This window comes from Mustela nigripes, chromosome 1, assembly GCF_022355385.1.
Source record: "Mustela nigripes isolate SB6536 chromosome 1, MUSNIG.SB6536, whole genome shotgun sequence".
Classification (NCBI taxonomy): Eukaryota; Metazoa; Chordata; class Mammalia; order Carnivora; family Mustelidae; genus Mustela; species Mustela nigripes.
The window spans coordinates 53,956,981-53,976,350 of NC_081557.1; the positions used below are offsets into that span (position 1 = coordinate 53,956,981).

A 19,370-nucleotide genomic window follows, 5' to 3' on the forward strand; every position below is an offset into this window, starting at 1 on the left:
CAGGTTCTGCACCCAATTTGGCCTGACTCCAAAAGCAGAGTAGGGTTTTTTCCGACCACGGCAGATGCCTCCTGGTCTCACAGCAGGATGGTCTGGGCAGCAGTCTTGGGGAGCCACAGGTTGCCTGCGGGGGAAGGTAGGTGCCTGAAACTTCCCAGAGGGCCAGGGTTGAGGCTAACAGGAGGGCAGGGAGGCCTTTTGCTCTTATGCCTCTGCCCCGTGACTTGAATTTTCATGAGGTTTCCCATTCACACCAGGAGCTGGGCTTAGCAAATGTACTTTCTGAAGTGACCAGCTGTCATCCCTGACTTCTAGAGCTGAGAGGTTAAATGTGAGGTTAAGTGAGAAAAGCAAGGTGAAAAATTACCTGTATGCTGTGATTATAACTACCTTAGTTATTTTTAAAGCTACATTAAGAACACACAAAGGAAAGAGAGGAAAATGCTCAAAGTTTTGTCCTTTTTTTCCAAGTTGTATTATGTGGTTATAATAATTTCCATGATGACTATGCATTCATTTATTTTCAAAAGTACAACCAGTGGCCTGGGGGACAACTCTGTGCCCCGTGGCTCTATTTTCAGGGTGGTGTCGGGCTGTCCTGCCCCTTGGAGCCCGTCCCTGACCAGTGAGGACATCAACTGGGGAAGGGCATGGCCTGGAGGAGCGGTGGGGCACAGCTGATGTCAGGGGTGCCTGGACTTTCGTGAGGCTAAGCCCCAGGGCCTTTGGGGCCTCTGGCAATGCCTCTCCAGACGGCTGTCACCTAGATGGCTTATGAGGACCTCTGGGGCTATGGGCCCGAGTCTTGTGGGTCACCCTGAGAACAGCAGCAATCCAGAAGTGTAAGTCAGAGCACTGGCTCGGGCAGTCCTTCCTCTCCAAACAAAGGCCACCCAACACCTTAAACACAAAATATTCTTTTATTTGTCAACGAAGGCTACACGGGATCACTTCTGGTTTTGTTTTTATGCTTTTTTTTTTTTTTTTTCTAGAAGGTATCTACATCTGCATTTATTTACAGCCTTGTCGGTATTTACACAGTCAAGAATACAGTGTTAGAAACACAAAAGTGTTGAGAAAAAAACTTCTCAAAATTAGTTCCAGACTTCAGGAAAACTATTTCCACATGGTAAGGCCAGAGTCTCCAGTGTTGGTCGTCCAAAGGCAGCTTGGGAGAGTCCTTTTGCCAAAGCTGCGGGTTCAGAAGTGTTCGAGAACAGGCAGGTTTAGAAAAGTGGGACTCTGGTGTCGGGTAAGTCGGGGGCTGCCGGGCACCACCACACGTCTGTGACTCAGCTTCTGCCGGGACAGCTGAGCCTGTCCGAGGGTTGGTTCTCCGCTGGCGATTTGCCCTCAGAATCAATCCCATGTTCTTGGGGACCAAGAAGTCACCCAGTGTCATGCCTTTGGCATTCTAGAGGGGGTAAGAAGCCCAACATGAGCCCCACTCATGCCTCCCTCCGCCCCCCGCACTCTGCTCTTCCACATTTGTGATGAAACCGAAGAGCTCGCCGGTGTCTGGGGCAGTCAAGTACACAGGGCTGGTTTTGGAGAATGTAAAGGTTAGAAAGGATAAAGTTTCTGTCACCTGAGCAATGAGTCTTTAAAATGAGTTTGCTGTTTTTTGTTTTGTTTTTTTGTTTTTTTTTGAAGGTTAAATGAAAGGGCCTTGAACAACAGAGTTCTTTCTTTTAATCCCCTCCCTTCCAATAAAACATGGACAAGTGTATAAACCTATCTGGGAATTATGAGCCTTAAATAGAAGGCTTTGAGTCCTAACAAGGATCCCAACAGAATGAAGAGACTGGGTCCTTTCTGGGACCTCTCCGGAGGCGGGCTCCAGCTCAGGACCAGAAGCTAGAGCCTGGGCTTAGTGGCTGCTATGAGGAATGGAGAAGAGATCTGACTTGGAGCACCAGGAGATCAAACCCCAAAGCCCGGGATCCTGCAGAGTCCTGGCGAGCACCTTCCTCCTGGGCACCACGCTCAGCTTCCCTGCCCTCACCGCGTGGCAAGCACAACCACGAGGCTGCAGATGTGAAACTGCATTCTAAGATTTCCCCTCGAGAGCCCTTCTTTGCATAATGGAAACTGCCACCTATAAAGGTGGTACTTAAAGGTCACAGCTGAAAAGGTCCTTTATAATTTTTTAAGTGAATGTGTTCCTTGTTATATGTGTATAAAAACCCTGCCCAGGGTTAATCCCTCTCCTTGCCTCTCCGTCGCCTTCTGCTTCTGCTTCCCCGATCCCATCCTGATTATTTAAACCATTCCCAACTTCTGGTCACCTTCCCAGGGACTGTTTCACATTTCTCCATCGCTAGGTAGACATCAGGCGCTGGGCTGTTCCTTGGGTCAATTCTCAGCCCACAGTTCTGAGAGACAAGCATCAGGGGCTAACAAGGCGGTCATTTATCACAAAAGTTTCTTCCCCTTTCTCTCCCCGTCAGAGCTCTTCCCTTCAGTGCTGTCTGTCTGGAGGATGGGTTAAAAAAAAGAAAATCTCATCCTACAAAAAACCAGGTTGGGGGATCACTGAAGTCCTGTTTAAAATTATGGCAGAGGGGCTGAGGTTTAGGGGCGGATGATAGCTGTGGAAGGCAGGGAAGAGGCAGGAACTCTTCCAAAATTAACCCTTTTCTAGGGCACAGAAGCAGATATCCTGCAGGATCATGAGCTTGCTCCAAGAAATGGACATGTCAGGGCTGCTTGGTGCCAAAAGGGCAGGTGTCCTCAAGGATAGGATTTGATGCTTGGAGGCCACTCAGTGGGCACAGGGAACTCTGGCTTATGCCTTCAGATTCACTCTTGCTGTGAGATTTGGACTGCTGGTCTCGGCAGAAGGACAGACTGAGAAGGGAGGCACTGAGTCACCTGTTGGCTGGAATGGAAGCGGACTCAGGCCAAGGCTGGAAGCACCATCTCCAGGAGCAGTAGTGCCCATGCAGACCGGTGGCACAGAAAGCCGCCTACTCCACACCTGACATCTTTTCTCTAAAGTTTGGGAATGCCTCAACTTCTCCCCACACGGACACTGGGCCTCCTCAGTGGGGTGTAGCCCAGGACAGGGAAAACATTATTCGTTGAAACAAAAGGAACACACAGGAATTCTGTGTTTTTGTTCTTGTGAAGTCCATACTGCTACTTTGGTGGGAGGGGGTGATGGTGGAGGCTCAGAGGGCTGGGAAGGTGCAGGGAGATGAGTCATTCCCTGGGCTCTCAGGTTGTCTCTGACCTCCAAGTAGATGTCCCCAGGTCTTGACTAGACACTAGTTTTGACTAGTGTCAGGCAGCCAAGATAGAACTGATCAGCTAGGCTACAGGGCAGGAGAGCTTCCCCTAAGGACTCCTTATATCAAGAGTATGCTTTGAGAGGCATAAGTCTATTTTGGATTAAAAAAACACATGTGTTCTTCAGGCCAAACTGCTGTACATCCCATCCAAGAACAATCGTGCCAGATGGGAGCCCACTACCAGCTCCCAGGGACCACGTGCAGGGGGCCCCAGGAGCATTGCATCTGACCCAGCGGAGCTCTGGACGCAGTGGCCAAACAGGCCAAGGTGCAAGGTCGCAGGAGTGTGACTTTTTTGGAAACAGGAAGAGCACTTAGCGAAACGTATCCTCTCATCCCGGTGGGATGACGTAAGGCGAAACCTCCTCTCCCGAGAAGCTGTGGATGCCTCCCTCTGCCAGGCAGAAACCAGGCTACACGCTGCTCCAATTCTCACGCAGTAAAGACCTTCTTGGTTTCATTAGCTCGTGTAATATTCTGAAGACTCTGTAAGGCTATAAAGGTGCCATGAGCTTATCAGTCCAACAAGGTTTCCACAGGGGATAGCTCAGACTCAGAATTCATTTTCCACACTTAATGTAAATGTAATCCATAAAAGTCCCATTTTCTAAGAAGCCCAGCTCAAAAGGAAGCATTTGGCTTCCCCTCCTGGTCTCCCAGAACCTCCTGTGAGTGGTAATGATGATCGTAATTAGGCAGATGAACCAGGAGAAGGAGCTCCTAGCTCTTGCTGTTTACTCTTGCCTCCCCTCAGTGTTTCCCTGGCCTGCTGGCTGCTGCCTCTCCCTGGGCAGCCCCTCCCGGGGTGGGCTGTGCCCACTCCTCTTTCCAATAACCTCAGGCCAAGCCTTCACAGGGACAACTGTAGCCTGGCCTCCCTGATCTGTGGGGGCATTGGCCTCAGGAACTGGCCCCATCCTGGGGCAACATGGGGGGGTTGGGGGGGCAGGCGCTGGATGACACTGCCAGGCCACCCAGGTTAGCTCTTTCCTTCTTTCTCCTCAGGCTCTCTTTAAAACCCCGGACGGACACCTCTAGAGGGGAAGCGGTTTTAGAAGAACTTCACAGAAGGAATTTCCTGAAGGCCTAAGCTGCTGCATCCCCGCTGTGTTACTGGCCCATGTATGGGAGGCAGAGAAGCCTTCAGGAGCTGGTTAGAAGACGCTTGGCTTATACCTTCCTCTCTTTGGCTGACTTTTTCTTAAGTCTCTTTCCAGAATCAAAGGCCACCAAGCACCTCTCTCCACACTCCTGCTTCTCAGTGGTGGAGCTGAGCAGTGGAGGGAAGATACCCAAAGTCATGGGGAGAAAGTTTCACCCAGGAAGGCAGGCTGGTACCTTTGCCGCCACTGCTGTCTTTCTGCTGCAGGTGGCCTGCCCCTCCCTGGACCTTGGGCCCATGTGGAGGGCTTGCCGGGCAGTGCTGGTTCTCACATCTGACTTTGGGAGAGAGGAAGAGATGAATAATAAGGAACATCATGGGAAGACTGACCAACCACAGACATCCTGGGTGCCTCTCCCTCCTGGGGAAGATGAGCCTCTTCGTCCCAGGATGTTATGTCACCAGACTGGGGGAAGGGACCTGGGGGATGCTTTCTCCATCCCAGCATGGGGCTGGCACCAACATCTACATGGGATTTGCAAAAAGGGTTTGGGGTTCCATTTAGCATCAAAATATAAAGCTTGGGCAGGAGTTGGGGGCAGCTTGAAAAAGGTGCTAAATGATATCACAAAATTCCCCAGAGCAAGATGAAGACATCTGTGGTCCTCCAGAGGCACAGAACACGGTGAGTAAAAAGCCACCACTTGTCTGTGGGAGCTGAGCCCAAAATCCTCAGGTCCTGCAGACCCTCCTTCCAGGCCCCCTCGGAAGTTTGGTACTAGCCCGGGACTCTCTGCACCCCTCACTCCTGCCCGACCCCCACAGTCAAGGGTTGCACATGAGACAAATTAGCACAGACACTTGTGTCTCACATCACACCGGGTACTTAGGGACAGACAAGGGCACACCTCAGGAGGTGTGTCTCAGAGAGGAGAAATGTACCCCAACAACAGGCAAAAATCCTCAAGGAGAAAGGGAACAAAAGACAAGAAAGTTTTCATTGTGATCACACTACAGAAAAAAAAACAAAAACCTTCTGCTCTTTGCAAAAAATGTGTGAAGGCCAAATTTGTGTTTTTCTTTTCTTAAAAAAAAGGATGTTGCATGAGTTACAATGCAACCAGTATCTTTTTTGTTTGTTTTCTGCACTTGTTAAAAAAAGGATTTTTCTTTTTTTTTCTTTCTTTCTTTCTTTCTTTCTTTTTTTTTTTTTTTTTTTTAAGTACAACACAGTCAGGTGTGTGGCCACGAAAGAGTAGCTGTCTTTGGCAAGAAGTGCAGGCCGTGGTCCTCTCTGTCACCTCCGGCCCATCTCGCTCTGTCTCATGAAGTGGATGTTGTTGGCACTGTCTGACAGTTCTGGGTACTGTTCCACGGAGATCACGAAGAAGCCATCGTAGCCTTGGACCCGCCCTGTGTTCAGCGCCTGCTGCTTCTCCCCCTCTGTCCAGGCCCGCAGGCCTTCCTCCCCTTCCCGAAGTCGCTGCTGCTCGCGGGCCCATGCCTGGCGCACGGCTCTCTGCCGGGCCAGCTCCAGCACTCGTGCCTTCTCCTCATCCAGTGTTGTCCCGTAGCGAGTGTTCAAGCACAGTGCCCCGTACTGGAGCTGGATGTCTGTGTAGCGTCTAGTCCTGCCATTGAGCATCGTGTTGATCTGGGACACGGTGACGTTGACCCCATTCTCCAGGGTTCGCCGCCCCCCACTGAGGCCCAGGATGGCCAGGTCACCTTCCGAAGGCCCTGGTTTCACGAAGTAGTGGGTGTCCACCCCATCAATGGTGAAGTGCAGGTTCTCCAGGTAGTGGGCATTGTTCAAGATGGCAGCAACCCTCCTCCCATCCTCGTTGGCCACACTGATGATGTCTGTGGTCACTCGGCCGTCCTTTAAGGCAAACTTGACCCCTTTGCCGAAGACTGAGCCACTGGATGCAAACTTCTTTGTCTCTGGGGCCTGTTGGCAGCTGGTGATGGTGGAGCCGTAGAGCTGGTCAAAGCGTTCTAGGGTGACGAAGGCCTTGAGCTGCTTCTGGACTTCACACTGTACCCCGAGGATAGACTGATGGGGGAACAGATAGGGAGAGAGAATGAGACAAAGGGGGAAAACCTCTAACAGCCTGAAGAGTCAGCTTATGTTACTAAGTCAAATCTATATGTGTTTATTAACCAGTAGCATGCAGCTCTACTGCTGACCACTAGAATATCCTACCACCCTTCCTCTGTCCATTCACCCATCCTTCCATTAAGAAACTGTTCAGGATACATCTCTGTGCCAGGTCCTTTTCTGGCCACTGGAGAGACGACAATGAATCAGACAACATCCCTGTCCTTGAGGAACCCATCATTTACTGGGAAAGACAGATGTGACACAATAAAACCCATAATCGAATGTGGTAACTGGTGGTCTAAGAGAAGTAGTAGTCATGCCTATAGCTAATACATCTTGGTCTTTGAGCTAAAGAAGTCACATTCAGGATCTCATTTGATCTCTACAATCACTTTATGTAGTAGGTGCTGTCATGTTACTGATTTTACATCTAAGAAAACTAAGTCTCTAAGAAGTCGTAATGGGCCCACAGTAAGTATTTAAGCCAACATTGAACTCGGGTCTGATTCTAGAGGTTCAGTTTCAAGGGCTCTAGATCAGGGAGCAGCAAAGACGGCTCAGAACATCTCAGCCTGAAGGCGGAGGAATGAGGTTCAAGGACAGACTCATGCTTGAGTTGGAACCTGGAGGATAAGGGGCTGATGTGGGTGAGATGGAACAATGGCAGGAAGGCTTAGGAAGATGAGAAGTGGTGATTTAGGTAAACCCTCTTGCCCTGCTTTATTGTTCTCAGTTCTCAGCCTCTGCCCCCACATTGTTCTTGGGGGCTCTGCAGATGCCCCCGCTCTTGGCTGCTTTGGGGGACAGATTAGGCCATGTCTCCATGTCATGCCGCCTACCATTCCCTCCCATGGCTCAGGGAGCCTGGCAAAGCCAGGTTCGGGCGGGCTCCGGGGGCCTTATCGGCAACTCAGGGAAATGGCTTTAGAAACAGGCCCATCGGCTTCTCACTGAAATTAAGTCCTCTTTATAATTAATAGAACCCTGTCTGTGAACAATTATTTCCTAGAGTTTCAGGGAAGCTGGAGTGCTCAACAACAAAGATCTCCGATGCTTGCCAAGGGCAGAAATCAATAATTCATTGACAGGCGAGGTTGGCAAACAGGCCATCAGAGACTGGGGCTCTGCGCAGGGTGGGAGGGAAGCTGGGGTGGTGGGGGCGGAGCGGGGAGGAGCTGAGCTGTGGGAATCAGCCCCGGGCACAGCCAGGCTGGCCTTGGGGGGGATCCTGGGGACTGGAGCAGGGCTATGGCAGCAGAGAACAGCACAAAGGAGGGTGGGCTCTGTGGTCAGACACACTAGGAGTCCTCACCGCCTTTCCTGCTGAGTGACCTTGAGCAAGTCTCTCTGACCTCTGGTCTCATCTATAAAATGGGGAAAAATGCTCACAGGGTTGTTAACTCTTTCAACCATTTGTTCGTTCAACAGAAGTTTTGGGGCCGGACAGTATACTAGGTACCAGATAAGACCCAGTATTTGCCTTCTTGGGGCTCACAGTCTGGCGGAGACACAGGAAGAAAACAGGAACTCAAGTAAAGTGCGGTGAGTGCTTTGAAAAAGGAGAATTTAGGGTGCCGCCAGAGCCGAGAGGCGCAAAGTCACATTCTCCAGAGTCTAGGGGAAGGAGGCAGCTGAGGACTAATGGAATCAGGTTGAACGCATTAAGTTTCTGGCTGCCAGTGGTATGCCATCTAACAACCTCGCTTTCCCCTTTGATGTGGACCGGTGGAAGGCCTGCTCTCTGCCTGATTCACTCCTGCATTCACAGGGGGCAGCCTGGGGCCTGGAAGAGCCAGCTCCTAGTACACACATTATTCAGAGAGGGACATGGGGGAAGGGGATGAAGAAACCAGCAAAAGGATGCTTCGACCTTTACAGCTATAGAATTCCGTGAGTCTTCCCAACTGGGTCATAAAAGGAGCAAAAGAGAAAGTAACATTTGTTTGAACGCCTACAGAAAGCTCCGGGTTGGAATCCCAGCCCCACCCCTTCCCTTGCTGTGTGGCACTGGAAAGCCTCGGGCATTAAATCTGTACAATGTGAACGGGAATACCAGGGGACAGTTGTGCGTTAACTGGTGTAGAATACCTCAGGCAAGTTCAGGGGCATCAAGGTGCTCAGAAAATACCACATTCATATTTAGAACACACCCTCCCTCCTTACACTTTCGCTCTGGGCAGTGACAAAGGCTCATTGTTTTTGTAGATTTCCACACTAAGCGTAACACAGAAAACTGAATAGGGCTTGTGAGGGTCTGTGTGCTGTTACAGCTGGGTCCACGGTGGCTTGCAAGTGGTAGGGTGTCTACAGATTTGCTGAACGATTTCTGGTGGGCTCTGTGGAGGCCCCACATTGGTTTCCATCATGCTTTCCTGGAAAGCTTTGCAAGACCCACTCCTGTCATGTCTGAAGGGCCCAAGGGTAGGCAGCCAATTACCTTGCTGTTGTCCCACTCCTGAGTTTTCATCTGTGTGTGGATGAGCTCGTAGGATGGTTCCATGGCGTCTGTGTCTGGCTTGGGGTAGCCAGGGATCACGTTGTGTAGCTGGAACCCAAAGGTGAGGAGCCAGCTGTTCACATCTGGGGGGAGAGAAGCAGACATGTCCTCATGGAGTAAGTGGCCCTCAGAGGTGACATATGCCAACAAATCAGCCTCAAGCTAGGCTGCAGCGGGGGTGAGGGGTGGAGTGCTGTGGGTGGGACAGTCAACTACTACATGCGCTTTGCAAAACCGCTCCATGGTTATAAAAGCCATGTGTCTGCTCGGGACCTGGTGTGCCCCTCCTGGGTATGTGTCCAGTAGAGCCCGTGTTTCCAGATCCCCCGTTCTATCACTTCATCTCCTGGGGCCTTGGCCTCATGCCCGGGGGCAGCTGTGGATAGAGGAAGTCCCCCGCATCCTCTCCGGCCATTGGGAGGACACACTTGTGGGGGAAAGCCACATCCAAAAGGAACATGTAAATGAATGTTTTCAAAGAGAAAATTCACTTAAGACAAGCCCTGCCTCCTCTCCCTCCCTTCCTACCTCCTTCCCTACCTCCCAAAGGTCAAAGAGTCCCTCCCCCACTCCCACCTTTCATTTATTTTGGGAAGTGACCTGAAGAAGTCACTTAACCTCCCCGTGCCTTCATTATCCAATCTTTAATATTGGGCCTGAGGATCTAACCCCATAGGGACTGGTTTTGTTGATGTTCTAACATTCCTGGGGAGTTACTAATTATAAAATATTAGGTTGAAGGACAGGGAGGACTTTGCCATGAGCCTTTGGCTCATTGAAAAACAGAATCAGGGAAGCCAACAGGTAAGCAAGAGAAAGAGGATGGATTCTGTGCCACCTGCTACCCGGCCCGCTGCTGCTGAATGTGCCCAGGAGTGTGTTACAGTGACCCTCAGCTTGCATGCTCAGGACCCTGAAGGGAAGATGTGACATGGGCATGCAAAACTTTGACACAAGACAAAATGATGAGAGGAGGGCAGAAGCCTTTCAGATGGACAGGCTGACAAGTCTTCATGGAGAAGGTGGCCTTTGAGGCAGACATTGATAGTGGTGTACATTTTGTCAGGCTTCAGAGATGAAGGGGGGCTTCAGGCCAAGACCATCCTGCAAGGCAAGGCCTGGGGAGGGGAGGTGAGTGCAGCGAGGGTGCAGGTAGCTGGAGAGCAGCTCAGCAAGGCAGAGAGAGAACCAGAACGAAAAACTGGCTACGGGAATGCTGCCTTTCTTCCTAGTCAAGAACCTCGTGTTTGCCTTTGTGTCTCGTTTGTGTTTTTGGATATTGTGTTTTTTGGATGTAACAAAGCCCCTCTGTGGGGTGTGAAATCTAGAGGTACTGGCATGGAAGGAAGGTAGGAAGGGCAGCTTAGAAACCCATGTTCTACTTCTAGAAAGATCAAGAAAGGAAAAGAGCATGGTGAGGCAAGACATAACCCATGTCCAAATTCAGGCTCCCCAGCTTGCAGACTGTGTAAACTGGGACAGTTGCCTCCTCTCTGAGGTTCTAATTCCAGATCTACAAACTGTTGGTAGAAACGGTTTTCACTAAGCCCTGGAGAAGAACGCTTATAGTGTTCCCACTCTGGGCAGCCATCATATGGGGGAACTGTTCTAAGACTGTTACAGGAAGGACTGTTTCCTATACTATATTCTAAAGTGTCCAGCTCTGTTTCTGGCTCATAGAAGGTTTTCTATGTCTCTTCGAATCCAGGCCTCTGCATCCCTGGACCCCCATTTCCTTATTTATGACATGAGACCCTTGCACTAGCTTTCCTCCAAAGTCTCACTGAGTTTTTGAGAATCTCCGATTCTGTGAATTGTGGCAGATGGTTTTTTAGGAAATTAAAACAAACAGAGCAGGAGGGAAAAAAAATCCCCTACGAAGCCATTTTTGCCTGAGGCCGAGAACTTGCATCTGAATTTGTAGTTGGAAAAGAAAACTTCTATCAGTGATACTACAAATTCCCAGGAAACCAGGGGCCCCAAAAGAGGGCTGGGCCTTAATTATAAGTGATGGGAGGTAGGAACATTTCTCATGATGCCTTTAGGAAAAATGTTGAAAATTGATTTATTCATTGGTTTTTCTACAGCACTTTTCTGAAGAGTTGGGAATTTTACTCTTCCTTTTTATGACACGAGAGCTAGACATTTCCCTCAAGTTAAAAAGCTCCTCTTTACCCATCAGCCCCAGACTTACTTCCGTGTGGCCACCTGGGGCAGAGATGAGTAACAATCCCTTTACAAGAGCACATTACAAAGTGAATTCCGTTCCCAGAATGAGGATTTTGGAGTCGGAGCAGAGTTCCACTCCAGCGTTGCCACTTCCCAGCAGGCGAGTTACTATATTGCTCTGACCTTCACTTTCCTTCTCTGAGAAGGGGGACAGTAATCCCCATCTCACAGGCTTCACGGGAGGGTTAGGGCCGTGGTGTGTGTGATGTATCGGCGGTAGACATTTTACGTGGTTGCCTTCCTAGCATCCTATTCGGCCTGCCCGCTCTTTCCTTTCGGTGTATCCATGTAGCTGTAGGGACTCGGACTCCACCTAAGGGTGTGGCAAGGGAGCATATGACCTAGGCCTATCCTACTGCAGTATATCTTAGGACCTTTGAAGAAAGTTCTGGAAAAAAGATGCTGCTTTTAGGGGTGTTATTTCTGGGTGTGAGTAAGGCTGCACATAGCTCATGACATAGTGAGAATTGGTGGTGTGTTGGTTTTTAGTAGCAAAATGTTTTTCTGCACCATCCCTCAGCCTGCCAAGATCCCTCACAAGACACTCACCGGAGGATGAGGCAGGGGGCATGCTGGATGGAGACAGATATTAGTGCAAACGGGCTCTAGATCTGTAGAGTTTTTTGAGGCTGCTGGCAAGCTGAGCACCATGAGGCTGTGTTGGGATATTCCTGTTTCCCACAGGCCCCGAGTGTGATTTCACCCCCGCATGTGCCCACCACTGTGTTCCCTCTTCTGCCTCATTCGTGGGACTCCTGCTCACAATACCACTTGGGGTTCTTGCTGAAAGAGACTCCTCCAATCAGTGTCAGCAGAAACGGGGTCCAGACTGGGCTGCCAAATTCAGGGGGCCAGGAAACCACATCCCTAAGGGACACTTCTGTTAGCTGTCCTGTGTGTTGTCCTCTCTAGACTTCCGTAAATGAGGTCCTCTCCCTGAGCTGCCTTTCTCCCCATTAGCTGATGAATGTCCACTCTGAACCGAGCCCCACGCATCAGCTGCCTCCTGGGCCCCTCTTGCTGGACGGCCACGGTCTGCCTCCCCCGTGCTGTGTGCACTCCTGGAGGACGGCGGCCATCTTTCTATCCCCAGTGCCTGAAACAGTGGCCGCCAAGAGGAGGCATGTATTGAGTGAAAATGAAACTGCCTCAAAATAGGAAGCAGGCATAGCTGGCATCACAGGAAAAAGAGACTGGAAGGTGCCAGGTTTGCAAGTTGGGAGGTGCCCATTCTGTGCCAACAACAAAATCTCTTTCATAAAAAGTGCTGGCTTTATCCAGACCTGAATGCCCATAGCTGTTCTGACCCCTGAGGTCTTCCGTGGCTGGCCTGTGAGTGGCGGCTTGCTGGTTGGACTGTGGCTGCTGGAGACATTTCTGGCACATGTGACAGTGGGTACACTTATATTTCAGGTAGTTTCCCAGTAGTGGAAAACAAACCCCACTTTTTAAATCCAAGAAGAAGAATGGGAATCGACATGAGCCAGGTACTGTGCTAGGCAGGTTATTAAATGTATCTCATTTCGCCCTCGTGACCATTTTTCTCTTTTTATCCCCTCTACTTCCCCTCTTCAGACTGAATATTTTTTTAGTCTTCACTTTATTTCCACCATTGACTAATTAGCTATGCCTCTGTTTTATTCTTTAGTGGCTGCTCGAGTATTTACATGTGCATATTTAATGTGCATACTTAATTTACCAAGGTCAGTGCAGGTGTTCTAAGTTTAATTTACAGCTCAGGAAACTGGAATTCAGGGAAATTAAATAAGTTTTGTAACTGTTCATTACATTGCCCCAAATAAGAAAACTGAATTTTTTTTTTTTCTTTAGCTATACCTTCTTCCACCTTATCGGAGATTCATAGGCAGTCTGATCTGGGTCAGAAACTTTCAAATTGTATGCTCAGGGTGTATCCAGGGAAATATTAGGGTCTCATGGTGAAAAAAGGGCTTTCATGCTCAAATGTTTGAGAAATAGTGGATAAAGGGGTTTCATGATCAAATGTTTGAGAAATCGTGGGTAAATGTATCGGACAGTTCTCTTTACTACAGGACTTCTCAGAGCCTTTCTTAAGCTGCAATGTGTTATTAAAATTGGAGAATGGTGGTTGCCCTGTTACATTAACTTGATGTTAGTACCAGTTTTTCCAGGATATTTCTCTAAACCAATGTTTCTTAAAAAATACTTTGGAAAACGCTGCTGTAAGAGAAAGCTCATGTTTGCTGTTACCCTGTCCCTCTTTGGCAAGGAAGACTATCTTGTCAGATGACCGGAGCAGCAGTGGGTCCTGTCCTCTGAATGAGCCCCGATCCTCACCTGTCATGAAGCACTTGATGTCCTGAGAGTTGCTGATGGGGTTGTTGTTTTTGAACATGTAGAGATTAAAAGGCATGATGTTGCCACTACTTAGGTGCTTCCACAGCTCATGGTCTGGGCTGGTCCAGCGGCCAGCCAGCACATCATAATCCCGCCGGCCCATATGGATGAGCTTGGTGAGTGGATCGTAGAGGCCCCCATGGTAGCCAATGATGATCTGGAAGTTGGGGTTGGTGTCCATGTAGATCTCCCCATAGGCCGTGTACAGAATCTGCTTGATCATGAGGCCTGTTCCGCTGAAGACAGCGAGAGGGGTCCCGATGTTGTCGCAAGCTATGTAGAACTCATCACCACTGCTCAGCTCCATGGCAAAGAGGTGCCCCTGCAGGTCGTAGTAGAGGGATGTGATCTCAGAGCTGGAGTGGTTGTAGAGGTGGGTGACCTTGGTGGGGTTGGTCAGGTCTGCATAGAAGAACTGCAGGTGGTGGCTGTGGCTGCTCTTGCTGGACACCCGCCTCCCCAGGCCATCATAGCGGTACCTGACACTCCAGCCTCCGGCCCGGTTGTATGCCTTAATGAGCAGACCGGCCGAGTTGTACTCGAAGACGTCCCCGCCCCGCTGCCGCAGGAAGCCATCCTCGTCCATCTTGTACTGCACATCACCCAGCCTCGTGATGCGGTCTCGGAGGTCGTACCTTAGTGGGGTAAGCCGCGCACTGTTCCCAGGGCTCAGTAAGTGCAGGTTTCCATTGAGGTCATAGCTGTATCGCCAGAGTGGCTTGTCATTGATGGAGACCGTCTGCAGCTGGCCGTCAGCGTCATACTCATAGGAGTAGCGGGTGGTATTGGCATAGGGTCCCACCTTCAACTCCTTCTTCACTACTCGGCCCATGTTGTCATACTGGACGGTCATCCAGTACATGAGAGAACGGAAAATCTCATACTGCACTTCCTTCATCCGGCCATAGGCGTCAAAGTGTTTGGTGTGGGTCATGACCGCTGTCGTAATGATCTGGTTAATGTCATAGTAGATGACACCAAACTTCCCAAACTGCTCTGTCCTGCCTGACACATCATCATAGCGATAGAGATCGATAGGTAGTGGGGTCTCATTGATCACAGCCTGCATGCTGGTCACCCGGAAGCTGTTGTCATAGTTATAGTCAAAACGGGCATTGACCATGCCTTCCTCGGTGAAGCGGAAGATCTGGCGGTCGATCAGGGGCCCGATTTGGCGGTAGCGGATGGTGCAGGTGAAGCCCTCGTTCTGTAGGTTGATGGTCTTCAGCATGCCTGCTGTCTCATCATAGGTGAAGCTCACCTTGGTGGTGTCATACAGCATCTCGGCCAGCTTTGACAGTTTGCCATACTTGTAGATGACCCTGCGGCCAGTGCCCAGGTAGAAGGTGTGGAGGAGGTGGCCATCCTCGGTGAAGTCCTGGATGACGGAGGCATTGCCCTCGGGTGGCTGGTAGATGTTCCTGTAGTAGCCCACGGACCTGATGGTCTCCAGGGTCTGCCGGGCCACGTTGGGCATCGTCACAGAGGAGAGGCGGTCGTTCTTGTCGAACTCAAAGATATACTGCCTCTGGCTGTGGAGCAGCAGCACCATGGACTGGAGAGAGAAGGAAACAAAGGGGTGAGAGGAGGCTGGTGGGGAGGAAGGGGAAGTCTGTGTGCTTAACACTAGAAGAGGGGAATCAACGGCCAAGGAAACTGGCTGTTCTCCTCAGTTAGGCCCAAACCATAGCTTTCTAACTAGTGTGCCATAAGCTGCTGAAGTGGGGACACAACTGTGCTAATAAGGTAAGGACTTCTCGAGGCATGTGGATGGTTTAGTTAACTGGGTGTCCCACTCCTGGTTTCGGCTCAAGCCCTGATCTCAGGGCTGTGGGACTGAGCCCCATGTTGGGCTCTGTGCTCAGATTCTTTCTCCCTCTTCCTCTGCCCCTTCCCACTCGTGTGTTCTCTCTCTCTCTCAAATAAATAAACAAAATCTTTAAAAAAAAAAAAAAGCATTTCTTTCAGCCCTTGCACTCAGACCATCTGTCTTCCTGCAGTGGGCAGCCTTGTTGGTTCACCCCTCTGTGTGGTACAAAAGTGATGATTTTAGCGGGTGCTGGTGTGTGAGGAAGTTCGGGAACGCTGACAAGGAGCGTGGCAGCAGCCTCTCTCCTGGCTTCCTTGCTTCAGCTTCCTTCTCAAATCAATCTTCTTACTCAAGCAAGAATGATCTTCCTGAAACCCAGCCTGGCAGTGTCTCCTGTCTGTTAAATAACTTCTGCTGACTCCACGTGGCCCATGGGGTGAGGACCGCATCTGAGAAGGGTGTTTCAGGCTCTGCGTGATTGTTTACGCAGGAACAGGTCAGATGCCCACGGCGGGGCGGGCTGTGACGGAATGTGGGAAGCAGCTTCCTAACAATGGGCTTATTGTGTGGCCCCATGAAGGTTCCTTCCCCCTCTGGGTTGGGGTTGCCAGTATGTCAGATCACCTCTAGGGTCTCCTTTAGCACCACCACAGAACGCAGCTCTTGGAGATGCTCACCCAGCAACGGATGGAGAAGATGGATCACAGACCAAACACGGTATGGGCCCCAGGCAGGTGGCCATGGGCAGGAAACAAAGTCAAGATGTGGGTACCAGAATGGGGGTCTGAAGTGCAGCTCTTTTTTGGGAAGAAGTCAGCAGGCAACAGACCTATCCACTTCTTGGCAGCAAAGCTACCATTTTCTCCTGTTTGGGACCAATTTTTGCCTTCAGAGCTTTTCTGATTCCTAGCCCCTGGGATGCAATAAATCCTGACCTGAAGCAGAAGGGATTTACTAAGTTATGCCCACCATTCAAAGCTCAGGATTAATTACCTCACTAGTGTTTTGCCCTGTTCTCTGTGACCAGATCCCACAATTGCTCCAGATCTGGGGGAAGAGCCTGCCTGGGTCTGTACCCTAAGTCCTGCTCTGCGACACCAGTTAGAGTTGGGCTTCTTCCCAGCTCTGGTCTATCACATGGGGCTTTCATCTCCTGCCCCCAAACTCCTACCTGCCGCACCATCACTACAATCTACCCAGATGCCTGTCAGGTTCCTGGTCCTCTGCAGCAGACTTTTTGGAACACTTCCTTTAGAAGACCACATGGATCTAATCCATCCCACTGAAGGCAGCAGACTGGACCTGGCCATGGGTTGAGCCACAGTGGCTGGCCTTCAGTATGGTAGGGCCAGTGATGGGGAGACGGACACCTGCCTTCTCTAGGTACGTGTAGCTCCACGTCTTCCCATCAGCGAAGATCCTGGATGTGATGCGACCTGCCTGGTCATATTCCATCCTCTCTGACATGATGCCTCTCTGGACGCCAGCGATATGGCCCCCGGGGGAATAGGTCACGTTGACACCATTCAGCCTGCTGCTGGGTGACCAGAGGCTGGGCCGCCCTGCTTGGTCATACAGGATCCGGAGGGTGAACTTGCGGTGGTCATCATAGATCTTCTCTGTGCGGGTCACACGGTCGAAGTCCAGGGACAGGAGATTCCGGTTGTGAACCTGGGGAAGGTGCAGGAGGGAAGAGAGTTAATCTGGACATGGGAAACTTTGGTGTGGGAGGGTCCTGAGTAGAGGCAGCAGCACAGGTCATGGGTATGACAGATAAGATCTGGGGTCCTGGCTTGGTCACCTGTCAGTTCTGTGATGCTTCCTCATCTGTAAAATGGGAATAATAATGTCAATTGCATAGGACTATTGCGAGAATAAAGACAATGCAGGTTTTGAGCAGATAGTGGCTAGTCCTAAAGACAATCCCTATCATTTCCTAATGTGATTCTTCTAATGAGGACAGAAAGGCAGATCCTTCTTGACTCTCTCCTAAAAAGGGAGAGGCCGGGCGGGTCCAGCAAATTCATGCATGACCTCGTTTCTCATGTGCCAGGCAACATGCTGGTGTTTGGCACTGAGGAGACCAAAGCTCAGGGACATGAAGCGACATGCTCCACATTTCCTGGCTGGTGAGGGACTGTGTCTGGATGTGACTCTCACTATGACAACAGGACGACAAAAAGGTTCTCTGAGTGTATCTGTCCCTTTTAGGGGCCTTGGACCTTCCGTTCCCTCTGGGGTCGCTCCTGCCCTCCGCCACCGTAGTTAGGGATTTCTGGTTACCTTGGTCAGCTCCCAAAGAGTCGTCTTCTTCCTGGAGGGCCCTGGAGGCAATGTGTATTTGGGTCTAGGACAGCTTCTGTGGCTGTGGGCTGCCCGGGGGCAGACAGAGTCCCAGCTTTGGGACCTTTTTCCCTTTGTAGGATCTCTACATGGGCTGCTAGGTCAGCACACAATTCAATTTCCCTCCAGAGTCAGGAATACAGGGCTCCCAGAAGGGTAGCAGTAAGTCAGGGTTTTTCACAGCTTAATAAGGGAATACACTTCAGAAGCCTACTTCCATATTGGGATCCACCCTGTGGGCACTGGTTGCCCCTGAAATACTGCCAGGTACTCCGAAGCTAAAACGCTGGCCCCCTCTAGCTGGGCACACTGGATGACTCTTCCATTAGTCACTGGTTAAGTCTGACAAGGAGTCAGGAAAACATAAGAGGAAAGCGGATAATGTAGGTCACATGACGCAGAAGTGCTCACGTAGGCCACGGTAACGGGAGGCCCTGTAGGATTCTGGGTGGTGAAAAAGGTCCTATCTAGAAATTAAGGCCAAGATACCAGCCTGTGTGCTGTGATGCACTGCTTTTCAGTGTGACCTTGGGCAAGCACCGTTCCCTCTCTGAGTCTGTTTCTTCCTCTGTGAAACAGCCGAGCTATGATGAGGACTGAAGAAGCCTTAAGTCAACTACCTCTTGGAGTTCTGGGTGCACTGAAGGTCCTGAATTAATGATTGCAATTATTTCCATTAAGGCAGCAAATGATCACGGCCATTCTCAGATAAAGTACAGACATGTGTGTTTCCCCCTTCTCCCTCTCTCCAAACAAATCCTCAAACCTTGAAAATAAGGATTTATAATGATGCTGAGACAACTTTAGCTGTGAATGGCCTGGTTATAATAAGGTTGCCTTCCCAGGGGTAATCAAACACAATTGCAGAGCAAAAACAGTGTGGCAGACAATTCCCATGAAAAATCGGAGGCGCTGGAGAGCAAAGCCGTGTTCTTTGCCGGGAGGGCCAAGGAAGATGTAGGGTCCGCACCACCAACAACAATGGGACCCATTTAGAAGCCTCTTTTGCAAGGTCCCCTGTGACCCCCCCAAGGAGGTGCCACCCAGCTAGCTTTCCCCCTCGTCCCCAGAGGACCCCTGGTGAAGGGGAGCTAAACCTCTGCGGCAAAATTAATAAAATTGAATTAAGCAGCTCACTGGGGGAACCGCCTAATGCTTTCTGTGCTTGGCAGTAGCGGCAATGAGATTATTTTACATCTTTCTTTATTAAAAAAAAGTTCCCAGTTGTATAAAAAATGAGCTCCATTATGGGGCGGTGCACCCGGCTAACATTCTAATTCCACATGCCGCCACTGTGGGTGGCCATTTATTTTGGGAGGACGTGGAGATGTGGCCACCCGACTGGAGCGCCATCAATCTCAGGCTGCGAGAGGGACCAATTAGAGCCTGGGAAACTTCTGGTCCAGCTCACACCACAGAGGAGAAACCCTAACAGCCCTAATCGCCACCGTTCATGGAGCACCTGGAGTCTACCAGCACTGGGCTAGGAACCTGGAATAGGTTGTCTGATTTCCACAGAGGAGGGAGAGACTCAGAGGACTTTCTTGGGGCTCCACAGCCCAGGCCCAGGCAGGAATCAGACAGAAGTCAAACTTTCCGTTTAGCGCACCGCCTCA

The 19,370-nt window shown here is 50.4% G+C and overlaps 1 protein-coding gene across 1 annotated transcript in view; it reads right to left on the reverse strand.

Annotated features, from left to right (window-relative positions):
- Positions 1 to 901: 901 nt before the first annotated feature.
- The window catches only part of TENM4 (teneurin transmembrane protein 4), a 376,128-nt gene continuing 357,659 nt past the window's right edge, over positions 902 to 19,370 (reverse strand). The window contains exons 27-30 of the mRNA XM_059411810.1: positions 16,786 to 17,082; positions 13,542 to 15,156; positions 8,937 to 9,079; positions 902 to 6,451 (exon numbers count right to left, since the gene is read on the reverse strand). Coding sequence (XP_059267793.1) covers positions 5,693 to 6,451; positions 8,937 to 9,079; positions 13,542 to 15,156; positions 16,786 to 17,082 — 2,814 coding nt within the window. The 3' untranslated portion in view covers positions 902 to 5,692. The remainder of the gene's footprint in view (positions 6,452 to 8,936; positions 9,080 to 13,541; positions 15,157 to 16,785; positions 17,083 to 19,370) is intronic.